Source organism: Misgurnus anguillicaudatus, chromosome 18 (assembly GCF_027580225.2).
Source record: "Misgurnus anguillicaudatus chromosome 18, ASM2758022v2, whole genome shotgun sequence".
NCBI lineage: Eukaryota > Metazoa > Chordata > Actinopteri > Cypriniformes > Cobitidae > Misgurnus > Misgurnus anguillicaudatus.
Window position 1 is genome coordinate 39,354,501 of NC_073354.2, and position 16,528 is coordinate 39,371,028.

At 35.6% G+C, this 16,528-nt stretch overlaps 1 protein-coding gene across 1 annotated transcript; it reads right to left on the reverse strand.

Annotated features, from left to right (window-relative positions):
- Nucleotides 1–1,287: 1,287 nt before the first annotated feature.
- tram2 (translocation associated membrane protein 2) lies at nt 1,288–14,901 on the reverse strand. Its single transcript, XM_073856481.1, has 11 exons — nt 14,676–14,901; nt 10,845–10,908; nt 10,586–10,695; nt 7,950–8,070; nt 7,817–7,871; nt 5,900–5,984; nt 5,756–5,826; nt 3,813–3,917; nt 2,303–2,446; nt 2,059–2,219; nt 1,288–1,968 (listed from the first exon to the last, which is right to left on the reverse strand). The coding sequence occupies exons 1-11, from the start codon at nt 14,793–14,795 to the stop codon at nt 1,892–1,894; spliced, it is 1,113 nt and encodes a 370-aa protein (XP_073712582.1). The 5' UTR covers nt 14,796–14,901; the 3' UTR covers nt 1,288–1,891.
- Nucleotides 14,902–16,528: the final 1,627 nt, after the last annotated feature.

The window sequence follows — 16,528 nt, forward strand, 5'->3', positions numbered from 1 at the left end:
AGATCCGGAAATCAACTGAATGGATTCCAAAATGGTAAAACTCAAATGTTTCACTCTAGGGAAGCTGGAAAATGAGCATATTTTCAAGAAAAGTTGTGTCCCTTTAAGGATATCAACACAGTATTGCAAAACTTGACTAATACAACCAATGAATCATACGTTGGATATTTTTCAGTAAAAAACAAAACACCCTAAATTTTCATTATTGAAATGCAAAAAAATTATATACGATAAAGTACTTTTACAAAAATACATCATTGTGGTTCATTGTAATACTGTTGTTTGTATAAAAACGAAGTGGATTTGTTGGTATTGAATTATAAGGGTGTCTTCAAAAAAATACAATGATGGGGAAAAACGTAATCGTCTATGCAAAATACATTTTCTTCTCATTTTGTGGTGAAAGACTGAGATATTCACAATTCATCAGTTACCAAATATGTGATTTGCAAAGAAACTGAATGAATAATGCAATGCTGAAATGTTTTGCACACCTGAATACTAGGGATTAAGCATGGGCCGGTTACCGGTTTTAAGGTATACTGAGGTTTTAAACAGTCAAGGTTTCAAAACCACTAACATTTTCTGTCATACCGTTGCAAGGTATGAGCTGGGTTAACACAAAATTAAGTCATGTCATTTACAATAAAAAAATTCAAAGAAAATTATCATTTAAAGGCTTTATTTTCACCCAGCATACATGCTTGTGTCCTGTTTAAAAATGTAGTGTTGCAATAGCAATACCGCGAAACCGTGGTATTTTTGCCAAAATCTCATACATCGATATATCGTCCCATAATCTGTATCGGCAGATAAAAGCAAATATTCCCACCATCAGACATCGACCGATTGTTTAAAACTGACCAATTAGTGATCAGGGCAGATTATGTGGCGCCTTGTGTTACCTTCACAAAAAGGCACTAAATCACATCTCCCAAAAATACTTGAAATAAATATTGACCACATTTCTATCTCTTCTATATTTTATAAAAAAAACTTGTTTCGAAATATAGAAATCTTGTATCTTGTATAAACACTTTTGCCTCCCTAGGTCAAATCACTTCACTGTTCCTAATATTTTTAAGTCGCTTTGGATAAAAGCATCTGCTAAATGCATAAATCTAAATGTCCTGGTATTAAAAACCAAGACACAATTTCAAACAACTAGTAACAAGCTAAACTATCGGTATTGGTAGATGTCATTCTAAGCAATCGAATGTCAGTATCGGCACCGATATTTTGTGTTGTTGCATCCCTACTTAAGACCAAAAGACGACACCATTAATCTTTGAAAAAAAAGGTCCTCTGTATATTTATAAAGCATTGTCATATACAACAAAATATCAAAGTTATAAAGCAGAAACTTTATAAACAGTTTTATAGCACGTGAGGAATAAACAATGATTCCTGGAGAATAAGTCAGTGAATGTTTGGTCTCTGATTCAGGGTCTTTCACTAATATAATACTCAAACTGAACTGAAACACAGGTTCTGTTGGGACTGTAAAACACTTGTGATTCTTTTGTTCGTTATAAACACAGAATATGTTGCTTTTTGTAACACATCTGATTCGATTGAGTGTCCATCTTAGGCCACCAGTCACTGTTTATTGCATGCAAAATACAAAAACTAACCTCAAAACAGCACTTTAATAAAGACAGACTGAGTGAAGTTCAGAAACATAACCAAAAGAAAAAGCACGAATACTGAAAGTAAAGAATAAACGTTGAAGAGAGTCTGTTGAGGGTGCTGTACTGTGATGTCACTTCCTCTGAGAAACGCCACGTGCGCTTCTTTTGACATCGTAACGGGAAGGAGCAAGCACATGAACCGTTTCCCATTCCCTCGATATGTTGAAGCCAAACGTCGGATTGGAGGCGTTTTGGGAAGTTTAAGGAGCTTTGATCTTCTTCAGACGTGGAGACGTTCCATTCTCTGCTTTAATGATGCCGTTCTCATGGTGGCCGACTGTAGAAACACAAAAACATGTTTGTTTTGATATCACGTTTGAGCCTATTCATTGACTTAGCTTGTAGCATGCTCGGAGCGTGACCGTACCAGAGTCTCGTTTCAGCGTGCGCTGCATCTGTTGCTTAGCGACCGCTCTCTTCCGTGCCGCCTGCTCCAGCCTCTGCTCGCGCGTTCGGCTCAGCTGGAACCGGAAAAACTTCCAGAGGAGCCAGGATTGAGTGAAACAAACCACGAACAACACCAGCAACCTGCGTGTGCCAGAAACACATCATCACGCTTGACATCTGAAACTCTCATGATCTAAAGTCCACAGCGTGAATGTACGTCTCACCTTATAGACAGAGTGTTAAAGTTTCCCGTCTCTAAATCCAGCATCTGGTTTTCAGAACGAGCCAAACCGAAGCCAACGGCCAGAAACATCAGTGTTAAAGTGATCATACGGGTCAGAACGAACCCAATGGACCACATCTCGAACCTATACACATAAATACAGTGAAAATGTATACAGAGTACATCTCAACTTAGAAACATGGAATGAAACCAGACAAAGAGATTAAACTGGTTATATCTGGCTATTGTCAAAAACTTGTCTGCCTTGTCCTATTTTCTTCAATTTTTTTTACATATAACTCCAAAAAGGGGTGCAAACTTTTAATCTGGATGTGAATTTGAACTTTGATCCTCAGAGAAAGATATGCAACCATCACTGTATGATAAGAGCTAAAAAATTCTCCTTTCATTAAACTTTTGTTAAAGGTGCAGTGTGTACATTTTATCTGCATCTAGTGGTGAGGTTGCGAATTGCAACCAATGGCTCAGTTCACTGCTCACTTTTGAAACACATAAAGAAGCTACGATCGCCACCACCAGACAAATATGTCATCGTCAGAGACAACCTAGTAAAAAAAGTTTGTCCGTCAAAGGCTTGTGTAGAAACATTGCGGCCCAAAATAGCGACTTCCAGGGGACCCTCGGTGTATGTAGATAAAAACGTCTCATTCTAAGGTAATAAAAACATAACGGTTCATTATGAAAGGTCTTTATACAACCCTGATAATATAGTTTTGTTTATAATTTTGCATTTCTGCAAAGAGATCCTTCTAAAAATGACACACTGCACCTTTAAGTCTTAAAGGCACAATAAGTTAGGGATGCACCGATACCACTTTTTCATTTCCAATTAGATGGATGAAATCATATATCGTCGCTTCTAGTTATGACACAGTGTTATCCTCGACTTCTGCTTTTACTGTGGTAAAAACATAGACTTATAAAACATGGATGTAGTGTTACCCGTAGGCTTCTGAAAAGCATTTTTGAAGCCCAAAGTGAGCGGAGCCAACCGGCGGAATCTTGGCAGCATGTCACTGCATTTGACTCCCGTATAACCAAAAATTGGCAAAAAGGGGGAACGTGGTTGCCTGGTTGATGAAACCACACCCACCTGAATCATAGATGTGTTCAACTTCATGCAGCCCTGCGCAGACCAATCAACTTATGACATCAAAATATCACGAAAGCAGCTCTATTGAGTTGTTCTCGATTTGTGCAGTGCCACATGCCGTATCTATTGTTGTTTTTATCAAGCCACTTACATTACAAAAAAGGTTAAAAACTTTCTCACAACATCCATTAGCATAATTTGTGAGTCCCATCATGCTGATTTCCAATCGGCAGTGGAGGTGATTTTGTTTTTTGTGTAGCGACCTCTAGTGGCAAACGTTACATATTGTGCCTTTAAACAAGTTTATATATAATATTAATTTTTGGGTGAACTGTTCCTTTACTGTAAATATAACTGTAAGTATACGTATATGACAGAAAAAGTGTGTGTGTCCTACATTTTGTGGTGGTTTTCATCAATAAAGTAGAAGAGTCGAGACAGATGGAAGCCCATTTCAGAGAGATACTGCAGAAACAACAAAACTAGCCCGACTCGAGTCAAACTAAAGAAAGAGAGAAAAAATATATACTTTTAATACTATGCATTCAAAGGTCACACATCTGATATTATAACGCAACCACCGCATATCCACTGAATTAAATTTATTACATGCATGTAAAACTCCAATGGATCTAACAGAATATGACTGTTGGGACAGCACACTTAGCTTAAGCTTAGTTACATTATACTCAAGTTACCCATTTGAAAATATAGCTAGCTAAATAAATACCCAAGTCAAATCTATACTAAAATAAACATGTAACATTTATCAAATTTTGTTTACTATAAAGCTCAACTCTTAACTCACAGGACAATGGGGTGGTTTCCCGGAGTGGACTTATCCTAATCCCAGACTAAATTCATGTTTGAGCTGGCTTATTTAAAAAACGCCTTGTACGGACATATCTTAACATACATCATACATCAGTGCCATTGTTTTGTCTTGAGATGCTCACCTGTATTGTTTTAGTAAGGTATGTTTGTAAAAACTACTTAAATGTCCTAATATAACTGGGTGATTCTCACGAAACCATTGAAACACCACGGCACTAATGATTTTAGCTTTAAAATGTGTAATATAGTAACATTAAAAAGCATCAGAATTAACACAATACTGTGTTCTAACTTGCACAATGTGTGATTTCAACATAAGAATGTATAATTGGAAATTTTATCTCATTTTCTGCTGAAATTCTCATTACCGCAATGTGTCCGGCTGTGTTTGAACATGCGTTATGTTGTAATTTAATCAAATTAACACAAAAATATTAAGACAAAAAATAAATGGATGTTTTGCTAGACTACTTTAGATGACAGAAAAAATATTTACTGAATATTCATGTATAATAATAATGAAGAATAATTAGGAAAATGATGTGTCCATGCCTGATGTTCTCATCCTCCGCAACACTTATTGAGAACAGTTTAAGCACACATACAGAATTTTAATAAAGTTTGATTTTGAGTGACCAAGCACATGGACCAGTTACTTCAAGATGGCTACCAGGTAAGATCATTTTTTTACAGTTACTTTGAAATATTGTCTTGTCAGAATGTTTACACGACATTTTGATTATCATTACCGCAACAGATCCTTATTAAATGTTAATTTAATTAATAAAAGCATAATACTTTGATTTTAAATGCATGTGCAGATTCTCCAAATTATGTTCTTTCAGGTTTGTCAGGTCATTTTGAAAATATGTCACTGTTGATGTTTTCTGACTGTTGCGGTAATGAGATTTTTTAGGACTAATTTTTTAAATTATGTTACAAAAAGTGTTAAATGATAAGTAAAAGTTTTTAAATTAATGTTCCCATTTACTCCAGACTTTTCAATGTCTGGTGGGAAAAAAAAGTAAATTTAAGCAATTTTTACATTTTCATGCTTGACATTTTTAAAACCAAGTTTTCGTGAGAATCACCCAACTAAGGCCTAATCCTGGATTCATTGAAATTGCCCTTATATGTATTTGTAATGTATGTATTGGGTTTCCCAAACAGGGTTTAGATTAATCTAGAATTAGGCCTTAGTTAAATTAGGACATTTAAGTAGTTTTTGCAAACAAACAACAAACACAATCTTGAAATAAAAACATGACTGAATAAACATGGCACTGCTATATAATATATATGTCATGGCAAGTTGTTTTTAAATGAAGGCACGTCAAACATGCATTTTAGTCTGGGACTTGCTTACGACCTGTCTGGGAAACCGCCCCAGTTTAGAAATAATGCTTAATTGCATCATTGTGGTGATGTCTTAAATCCATAAAGAAATCTACTGCTTGTGTGAATAACACATCCTGTAAATGTGTCCAGGTTCTCGTATAGACTTACTTTAACAGATACGCAGCCAGTATGTGTAACAGATAGAGACTGATATACTGCAGCTGACGGGGCATTTCTTCCTGCAAACACAACACAAATCCATTCACAATTTTGTTCACTATCTTTTTGTCAATTATTTTTTTTCTCTCGTACCTTTCTCACTTTCTGGAAGTATAGTTCAGGCAGCGCATGAAACCAGTAGGCCAACTGTGTGAGGTAAAAGAACTTCACCTGAAACCTGACAGAGAGAACGTTTTTAATGGTTGTGTTCATGAGAGAATATAATATGATATATGATATAATATAAAACTCGGTTACCAAGCTAGAGTAACAATGTTGACAGTCATGTATGCGTGTTTCTCTGTGTATGACGGCCAGTTCTGTTACATACTATGTAACAGAGTTTGACAGTAACAGAATTAACGGCGACTATTTCGGACAATTGTGAAATCATGCTTTTCAGCTATACAAGGCACGTTTTTAAAAGTGTGTCGATTTTAAGCGGCATCTAGTGGTAAGATTGCAAATTGCAACCAACAGCTTATTCCGCTCATCCCTTCCTTTCGAAATGCATAGGGAAGCTATGGCAGCTGCTACAGGACAAACATGTTGTCGTCTGAGACAACGTAGTGGTGAAACTGCTCTATACATGAATATCAGATGACGTCAACCGCGTACATCACTCACTTCTCAAACTCGTCTGCCGTCATCTTGAGTACCTGATTCGGCAAGACCGATACGTCAGTCTATGTGTTTCTTTACATCAAATATTCAATCAACAATCATAAACTTTGCATTATTTGAAAGCTAAAACACTCAAGATTCATGTTCTGAGCTTGTTTTTGACATCAATACACTGGAGTGAAATAGATTAAATGAAATGCAGACGGATCGCATATTAATATAAATGTCGGTACTCGCATATCTGGCCATATGGTTCTGATCATTTCTTACATATCAAAAAAACTTCAGCGTACATTGCAACGTAAGGGTCCACTCTTCAAAATGCATCCCACATTTTAATTCAAATCAACGAAAAATCCCGCAAGATCCTTGTTTACATGCGCTCTTACGATCATGTTTCACGATCACTAAAAAAGCATCTCTTTCTGCTTCGTTAAACTGTTCCGATAAATATTCTGCATTATTTTTCTGTTTTGTCCAATCAGATAGGTTTAAAAACTTTAAATGTCCCGGAAGCACACATTGGGTAAGCGAGGTGTCATTTTGCGCACCTTCGCTTTTGACTAGATGAAGCCAAAATGAAGCCAGCCATTGCCTATCCAGCAAAGTGTTGATTGATGGGGGTAGTAACCAATCATGAAACGATTACAAGGATTCAACTTACGTCAGTAAAATTTACTTCTGCGCAAACACTGTTTTGTGTTGAGAGCGTTTTGGAAAAGGTGATAAGGAGTACGATCGAGAAAAATACCAGACTGTATAAAAATGAAATTGCGTCGCAGAGTTGCGCCGGACTGTGGAGCTGCGCTCGGATAAAATAAGTTTGTATTGTTATGTTCATCATATATTTACAGTCTTTTCATGTTAGCGGTTTTTGATTATAAAAATAACGGTGGCGACGACTAAGTCACGAGACACAAATGGGCAAATTTTTCTATGACATGTGGCTATATAAATCTTAAGCATAGAATATACAAACTAAAAACAAGAAAATAAGATATGTGGCAGAAAATATGCTGTAAATTGTAGCAAGCTAGCTATAGCCAGTACTCTGTAGGTACTCAAAATGGCGGCAGGCAACTGGAATGACGTAAAAGGTCACATGACTGATAATCATGTATAGAGCAGTTTGACAATTTAGGGCTACTGTAGAAACATGGTGGCGCAAAATGGTGATAAAACAGTCTCATTCTAAGGTAATAACAGAAACTATACAGGTTATTTGTAAGGTCTTTATAAACCACTGAAAATAAAGTTAATGTATATTATATTGCATTTCTGTCAAGAGATCCTTCTCAAAGTTAAACAACGCACCTTTAAAAAAAAAAACATCTATGTCCATCTTAAATAAAAATTATAATGCAATTGGAAAAAGTGTGTGTGTACCTTAAGTGTACATGAGGGTAATTCTCCCAAAGGCTGCTGGGATGTAGTAGATATCCTTCCTGTTAGCACAAATACAGTTACGATACATGAATATTAAGTGTGATGTTTTATACGTCTGTGTGTGCGTAGACTACTTCTGTAGTTATGATGTACAAACTCCATAAACTAGACACCAGATAAAACACACACAGCTGTCCAGATTCATTAAACTTTGTGTTTTTACTCTTCGACAGGTGGAGACGTCGGTTTACTTTCTACAAGAGAACAAACAAAAACAGACAAACACAAAAGTAAATAAACTAGAAAAGGTCATATTTGGTTAATGTGATCACACAGATGTATTTGATCACAATAACTGTAATAATATCCAGAACAATCATTTTTCTTATCATACAGAAACTGTTTCCTGTACAGCAGTTTCAGGTTCAGTTTTGTGGTGACTGTGGATATCTGAAACTCTGCAGTTTCATGGGTTTGAAACTGCAGCTTTAACAACCCGAAGATGATGCTGTGTTGTGCTTTCTACATGATCACACAACACTAAATGACCCCATGATTAGGGCTCAAACCGTGTGTTTTCAAACCGGATGCTGATTAATAAAGATCAGGCAGATACACACGTCTGGTGTAAAAATGAAAATTAATATTAAAATTAAGAATAACAATACAAAAACTCTCTTATTCAGATAAGAAACACTACAGAAATGGAATAATCCAATATAAAATAACTTGTATATAGCTTTAACTGTATAAATTAAATATATATTAATCCTTAAAGATTTTTTTTGATGTTTGACAGTAGACAGTAGCAAGTTTAAAGGACACTGTCCCTTTAAGGCCTAAAGGAATATAAGGTTACACGTGCTGTTCACATTCATTGAAGACAACCGACTGTGCTTACATGTTTACTTGCTAATGCTGCGTGCACACTACCAGAAAATTTGTCCTGTCTCTTTCAATGAGGTTGTTAGGAGGCGTTCCTAATTCCTTAATCGTTTCTTAAGGGCTAGAAACGCCCAATCCGATCACTAGCTGCGTTTCCATGTAAAACTTTTGCTTTATTTTCTAAATGACTATTGCAAAATGATGGCTTATCCATTAAGCGATGAAATGCATCTGAAACGTTGTTTTTTCCTCTAGTGAGTCATTTCAAACATCACGTCCACTTATGTTGGTAGGTTTACTAATATCACCTCCACCGCACTAGACATTGTTACATACCACGTCATCTTCAAATAATGATTATGTGACTTACTTGTATCAGGTTAAAATGTGAATAAACTTTTTCCACTGCTGTTTTGCGAAATACAACTTTTCAGAATTGCCTAAAAAAAAACACTCATGCGAACGTAAAAATATTTGGGTTATTTACAAAATTGGCGTGTTTCCATTGGCTGTCTTTTAAATTCGCAATGTCAATTTAAGCAATTCGGCGGGTAATGGAAACCCAGCTGTGTCATCGGAAATCATCAGCTTTCCGTTAAAATAAATGGGATCGTGTCTAGTGTGCCGCTTGTAATGAAGACGGGCATTTTAACATTAATATGTGTGTGTATTTGAATGTTTATGTACGTAATAATTCGCGAAAAATAACTTAATCTGACACTTGTTGCAAGCAGTTTGACACTTTAAGAGGTGGCTGGATCAGACCCAAATAGCACGTTTCACAATTATTTTAATCAGCAACAGATTTTATAAATTACTGATAAAAAACTTAAAGGAATAGTTTACTTCAAAATGGAAAATCACGCTTGGTGTAGGCGGAAGTCTCATTTTCTCCTCAAACTTCAAAAATCGCTTGACATTGTTGTTTTAACTTTTCTTTCTTTCTTTTTAACTCTTTCCCCGCCATCAATGAGTTATCTCATCAATTAAGAAAAAACACATTATTGCCAATGTCGAGTTTTACGGCAATCCATATTTCCGCTATTATCCACTAGGTGGCGCTTTTACACAACTTATAAAGCACTGAAGCATCCACTGATCCAAAAACAGGAAAAACTTTGTGTATGTTTGGATCTTTGTTCTAAATCTGATCTCTAACAAAAGTCCTTCACAAAAATGCAATTATTTTTTGCAAAAAAATGCAAAATGTTGTATTTTTAAAGAAACCTAGCCATAATTGAGAGGTAATAAAAAGAGAACAAATTAAGATAGGATGAAACCAGAGTGGTCTGTTGAATGATTGTCTATTGTATGTTTATTTATTTCTAGAAGAATATTTTGTGGAAGGCATTAAACTTTTGTAAAAATCATAAAACATGCTGCAGCTGACTGGCAACCTTTCTTAAAAATGCTGACGGGGAAAGAGTTAAAGGCCGTTTGGCTTTGTCTTTGCAAGTTCGACTTGTAAACACTGGATCTGTACTTCTGCCTACGCCAAGCATGACCTTTCCAAATTGCTGAGCCAGTGAACGACGAGTTTCTGTGATTATAAAGTACATATAAATGTATTTTTTTTTAGAAATTGACCAATCGTTTTGCTAGATAAGACCCTTATTCCTTGGCTGGGATCCTTTGAAACTTCAATTTGGACCTTTAACTGTTAAACCCCAATGAAGTGCACTTTCTGGAAAAATAAATCCTGGAGTGTTTTCCTCAAAAGCCTTAATTTCTTTTCGACTGAGAAAAGAAAGACATCTTGGATGAGTAAATGATAATTTTGGTTTAGAAATTTTAGTTTTCAAGTAAACTATTCCTTTAATATCGGCACCGATAATCAGCCAGGCTGACACTCGACCCCTACCCAAGATGCATTGTAGCACTCACATCTAAAACATACTCCTGCACCACAGCATGAAGAATGATGGTGATGAAGAGATAGAAGAGAAGAGTTGCACAATCTTTCCATCCGTAATGATATAAAGTCACCTCTCCATCTGAAACAAACAGAAAGATTACATGCATGTCTGTTTTGTGTTAGTGATGAATTAAACTTCAGCGATGAGACACGAGTACATTCATCATATTCTGTCATTGACAAGGCTGATGATGATGATATTATGGGCTGTGTTTGCTCAGAACACACCTGCAGTCAAGGTGCTGATGTTGTACTGCGGCTGAATGAATAAAATGGCTGTTTTTGCCGTTGTCTGAAAGAGAGACACAAATTCATTATTACACAAATGAGCCCAAAGAAAACGACATGATACAAAAGAACACAAAAAACACAAAAACACAGATGTATAATTATTTGGTCAAAAAAAAAAATGGTCACAAATGGGCAACCTCATCCAAATTTCAAAGTTTTTCTCCATACTGATATCTTAGATGTCAATATTTGGTAGTTTAATTATTACCCATGCAAAGTCTCTGCATAAGTTTTAAAGCATTTTTTTTCCATAGTTAAGTAAGTATATGCGTGCAGAATTTTCACTTCCATTATGGGTAAATGTGATATATCCATAACATTGCTACTCCCTCATAAATGTGCATACAACATACCTGTCAAGTTTTGGATTTGAAAATAAGGGAAATTTTCCGGCGCCCACTGCGAACAGTCCCACCACCAACCCAAACAAGCTCCAGTATTGCTTACATTTTAAGACTGGTGAGGGCCGGATAATATTTTTTTAACCTTAGTGCTGATAATTGTGTTAAAATTAACTAAACAAACTAATTCATTAGCAAGAAAACTAGTGAAACACACAGCTCTGTGAAAACTACATTTCATAAGTCACACTCATACTGTAGCCTACATACTATACACACAAATTTGCATCTGTACAAAACCCACTGGCCTTAGTTTGAAAAGCCTTATTTTAACTTCTTTTGCATTATACCTTAATGCCAAAATTATTTATAAACCATTCACTTTTCTTTGTAATGAGAACAGTCATTTAGAAAATGAAAATGCTAGATGGGGCAGTGGCCCAAATCAAAAAGGGCACTACAGGGGGTGGTACTATTAGTATGGTTTTAATATAGTATTATAAATAAATGATGTGTTACTATATTACTAGCATCAATTTAGACAAGTGATTATAATGGGAAAATATAATAACAAGAATTAAAGTGTGACAATAGATATTTAATATGATTTACCTGCTGGCTTGATGGAGCTTTGAATCAATGTTTGCAATGTTGAACTGCCTTTACCAGCCTCCCTTTCCGTTCTCTGTCTTTATTTTGTGAAGGCATTGGTGTTTTTTTGTATTTTTTGTCTACAAAGTGTGCCAACAACAGCAAATTTAGTGTTTATTTTAACTTAGATCTGACCGGGAACATTTAATTCATTAGACAAGCATTGTAACGATAATAATGTGGATATTTTGTTGCTGTTTGCTTGCTAACTTGTTAGCACTTTTAGAACACCGACAGCAAATCATTAACCAAAGAAATACATAAACAAACTTCCAAATTAGTAATTCTGCGGTTTAACAACTGATATAATGTAATAAATCTACCTGTTAATGCAACAAACTTCAGACAGAAACTGTCGTCTTCGCTCTCCACGCAGAGAGTGCACACAGAGATGCTGCGGAGCGGGTGGGAAAACACGAAGTGGATTAGCGGAATCAGTGGATCTTTAGCGATCTGGGAATGGGAGTGTTTTTTTTATTACTCCGCCCGGGCATTATTATTTTTGTAATAACGCAGGTTAAAATACGGGACATTTACGGGAAAATACTAATACGGGAGGACGGCGGGAAAGAAGGGTAAAATACGGGACTTTCCCGGCCAAAACGGGATACTTGACAGGTATGGCATACAAAAATTAAATAAATATTAAATTCACAGAAATCAAAGCAAAAAAGCATGTTGTCTCCATTTTTCAAGTGCCTGTTTCCCTCATCCAAAACAGAAAACTCATAATTAGACATTTTTGATGTCTGGACAATTGGTTTTATGTTAGAACCAACATATATATTTACACTGCTTTGACTTTTTATAATTCCCACCAAATCTCAAATATTACATGACTCATACTCAGTCACCATTTTAAAGGACATTTCACAAGACTGTTTTAAGATGTAAAATAAATCCTTGGTGTCCCTAGAGTACATGTGAATTTTAGCTCAAAATATCATCTAGATAATCTATTATAAAGTTAAAAATGCACACTTTGTAGGTGTGAGCAAAAATGGGCTGTTTTGGGGGTGTCCTCATGCAAATGAGTTGATCTATGCACTAAATGGCAGTGCCGTGGTTGGACAGATTTAGGGGTGGTATTATCCCCCTCTGACATCACAAGGGGTGCCAAATTTCAAGGAGCTATTTTTTCACATGCTTGCAGAGAATGGTGTACCAAAACTGGGTTGATCTTTATCACATTTTCTAGGTTGATAGATGCACTGGGAACCCAATTATAGCACTTAAACATAAAAAAATTCAGATTTTCATTATATGTCCACTTTCGGCAATCGAACCAAACTCTGAATTGTAAAATAAAAATAAAAAAACTGTGACATTATCTATGGTCAACACACTGTAAGCATCATCATAATAAACAGATCATAGTAGCTTAATTTACACTTAAAGGTACAGTGTGTAAATCTTAAAAGGATCTTTTGACAGCAATAAAATATAAATACCTATGTTTTCAGTGGTGTATAGAGACCATATATAAGTAACTGTATTGTTTAAATTACCTTAGAATGAGCCGTTTTTGTCTACAAACACCGCGGGTCCCCCTACATGTAAGCCGCAATTTTGCACCGCCATGTTTCTACAGTAGCCATAAACGGACAAATTGCTCTACAGTTGCTCGTAGTTTGTCACTACGTTGTCTCAGATGATGACATGTCTATCCCTGTGATGGCAATCGTAGCTTCTCCATGTGCTTCAAAAGGGAGGGGTGCAATTCGCATCCTCACCACTAGATGCAGCTAAAATCTACACACTGCACCTTTAATGTGCATGTGTTCATCAAGAAACAAATGAGTTTCTACTGATTTGTTTATTTAAGTCATTACTGAAGTAAACACATGTGCATTAAACACACAGATGGTACGGTGTTCAGATCAGCACAGGTGTCTGAAACAACACAACATCTTTTAAAGGGGAAATCCCTCTGATCACAGATAGTGTTCATTTATATCAGACCCTGCATGTGATAACTCAGCTAATGCCATGTTTTTATGATTTACTGCGTTTTAAATTATGGTTGTCATCCTAATGCAAAGACAATTTTGGTCACGTGTACGCGGGCGTGTGTGTGTGCATACTGTATACACACACACTCACGCATACATATACATATGCATGTATACACTGATTTAACGCATATAATCTTGTTACTATCAGTAAACCGTTGAGGACGAATGATTTATAAGTGGCAAATTCATGCAAATGAAGTGATTAATCTGTTTTCCGCAGTTTCATGCGGATTTTCCACAGATGTAAATCAAACCGGGGGGCGCGTGAGAGACTTGACGTGGCACTTCACCAGAAACCTGGACACCATCATTATAACTCATAAAAAAACCATAATGACATTTCAAACCCGTGACAATGGGCATAAGATGGTGTGAATGAACTTTAAAACACATTCATAACATCACACTGCAGTCACCCGGGCCTCAGGACATCTTTCATAAACTTTTAGATAAAGTTGTGATGTCACTCTTTTACTTTACTGCATTATGGCAAAGTTAAGTTTAATGCACACTTTAAACGTTGCTGAAATGCACAAACTGTAACGTCTTTGTTATGTTCTTATCAAAGCAACCAAGTAGATGGTGAATTCAAAAGCGTTCTTCGTCAAAATGAACGTAATCTCTTTCATATTTTGGTCTAGTTTAAAAGTTGCATTCTGTCTTGAGGATTGCATGTTTAACAGGCAGAGGTTAGAGAGAGAAAAACAGCTGGCTGAGAAACAGCGAAGAAAAAATGCGAAATGAAAAACTCGTAAACTCACCTCAAACATCAAACCGATCAAAATAAAAATCACGAGACTAAAGACAATATCTGCGTGATTCTGAATGAGAAACTCTTGGCTGAAGAAAGGATAGCTCTTGTTTCTCCTCCGAAAAGCCATTTTAAAAAGTTCCTGCTTCTCAGCTGATCTTTCTCCTCCAAATCTGAAACTTCCACGAATCACTCCAAACTTCAGCGAGCTCACTGCGCGTGCGCGATTTAGCCACGAAGAGTGAAGGCGCATGCGCTGCGCCCGTGTAACGTTTGCAGCGGTTTATGACGATTTGTGTGGGCAAAACCATAGGCAAAAACACACAAAATATTTTGAAGAGAACTACTTTTATTTAATATGTGCAAAGATTTTTACACATTTTGGTAGCAAAAAATACTTGATAAATCAATCAATTCTTTATGTGATGCATTTAGATTTTTTATTGTCCTCCTATTAATAACGACTAATAATAATGATATTTTTTATTTTATTGCTCAAGAAGTTCACCCTAACCAATGCTGGTAAACATTTACTCTGTGATTAGATTATAATAATTTTTACATTTTGGATTGCAGTGATGGATTTAATGAGTATTCACAGTTTTTAAATGGTTTTCGCAATAAAGAGGAAACTATTCACACACAAAAAAATCGTACAAACATTCTGACAATCTCCATAGACTTATGGCTCATGCTTTACTTTGAAATTATTGCAAATGTTGTCACAGAGTCCAGTTAGACACATAATAACCCAGCATTATTGTTAAAGCACACATATATCCTTCATATAAAAAGCATGCAGATAACAAATACACACTCAAAAAAACAAAAAAAAAAAAACACTTCAAACAGTGAAAAACCACCCAGTGTTCAAAAATGTTATTGTAATATGTAAGATATTCACTGAAACATTACATATTATTTGAGTTTCTGTAAAATCAAAAATATTTAACATGAGATCTAACAATAAATGACTGTGTTTCAGCTTTAAATAAATAACTTTGGATTCTTTACATAATAAATATAGTTACAGCATATTATACATTTTGGACTGAATATAAAGAACAATTTAAATATCTTACGATTAGGCTGGAAAGAGTATTGAACTATATCTGCAAAGTCAAAATAATAATAATATGACAGATGTATCAACAGATAAAATAAAATCAAATATCCAAGATTTGTGGACAGAAAGACAAATGTGATAATTTGTTATAAAAGACTTATAGGCATATAGCAACCCAGTGCACCCTAGCAACATAGTATAACTTCCTGCTGTGATTAACAGTGTCGTGGGTAACGCATTACAAGTAACGTGCATTACTTAATAATATTACTTTTGTGAAGTAACGAATAAAGTAATGCATTACCTTATATTTGGGTTACTTTTTTAAAAAAGTAATGCAAGTTACTTTTCAGTTGAATGAAAATGATAAAAAAATTACTGAATTAAACTGAACGTAGTCACGTAGATTACTCTATCCGTGTGTGCCTGAGCGGAACAGTTTGAGTCAGAAACGAAAATGGCAGGACAGAGCCTGATATTTTTGAGATGGAAATATGCAAAACATCTGCAAGGCCTGAAAGAGATCAAGCCTCAGCCAAGTCAGAAAAAGTAATGCAAAAGTAACGTAAGTATTACTTTCAATGAAAAGTAACTAAGTAACACAATTAGTTACTTTTTTGGGAAGTAACATAATATTGTAATGCATTACTTTAAAAAGTAACTTTCCACAACACTGGTGATAATAACCTGCTCTTACACTATAAAAGTGAATAAAAGTGCTTCACAATGCCATAGATGAACTATTTTTGGGCTGTATGGTTTCATAAAGAATTGTTAACATCTTCAAAACCTTTCTG

Excerpts from the sequence above, each read along its gene's own strand:
- tram2 (XM_073856481.1), bottom strand. The coding sequence starts at position 14,795 with ATGGCTTTTCGGAGGAGAAACAAGAGCTATCCTTTCTTCAGCCAAGAG. Across the intron at positions 7,872-7,949 it reads GTACATCATAACTACAGAAG|GATATCTACTACATCCCAGC; the intron begins TAGTCTACGCAC and ends GCTAACAGGAAG. Across the intron at positions 5,985-7,816 it reads TACCCTCATGTACACTTAAG|GTTTCAGGTGAAGTTCTTTT; the intron begins GTACACACACAC and ends TCTCTCTGTCAG.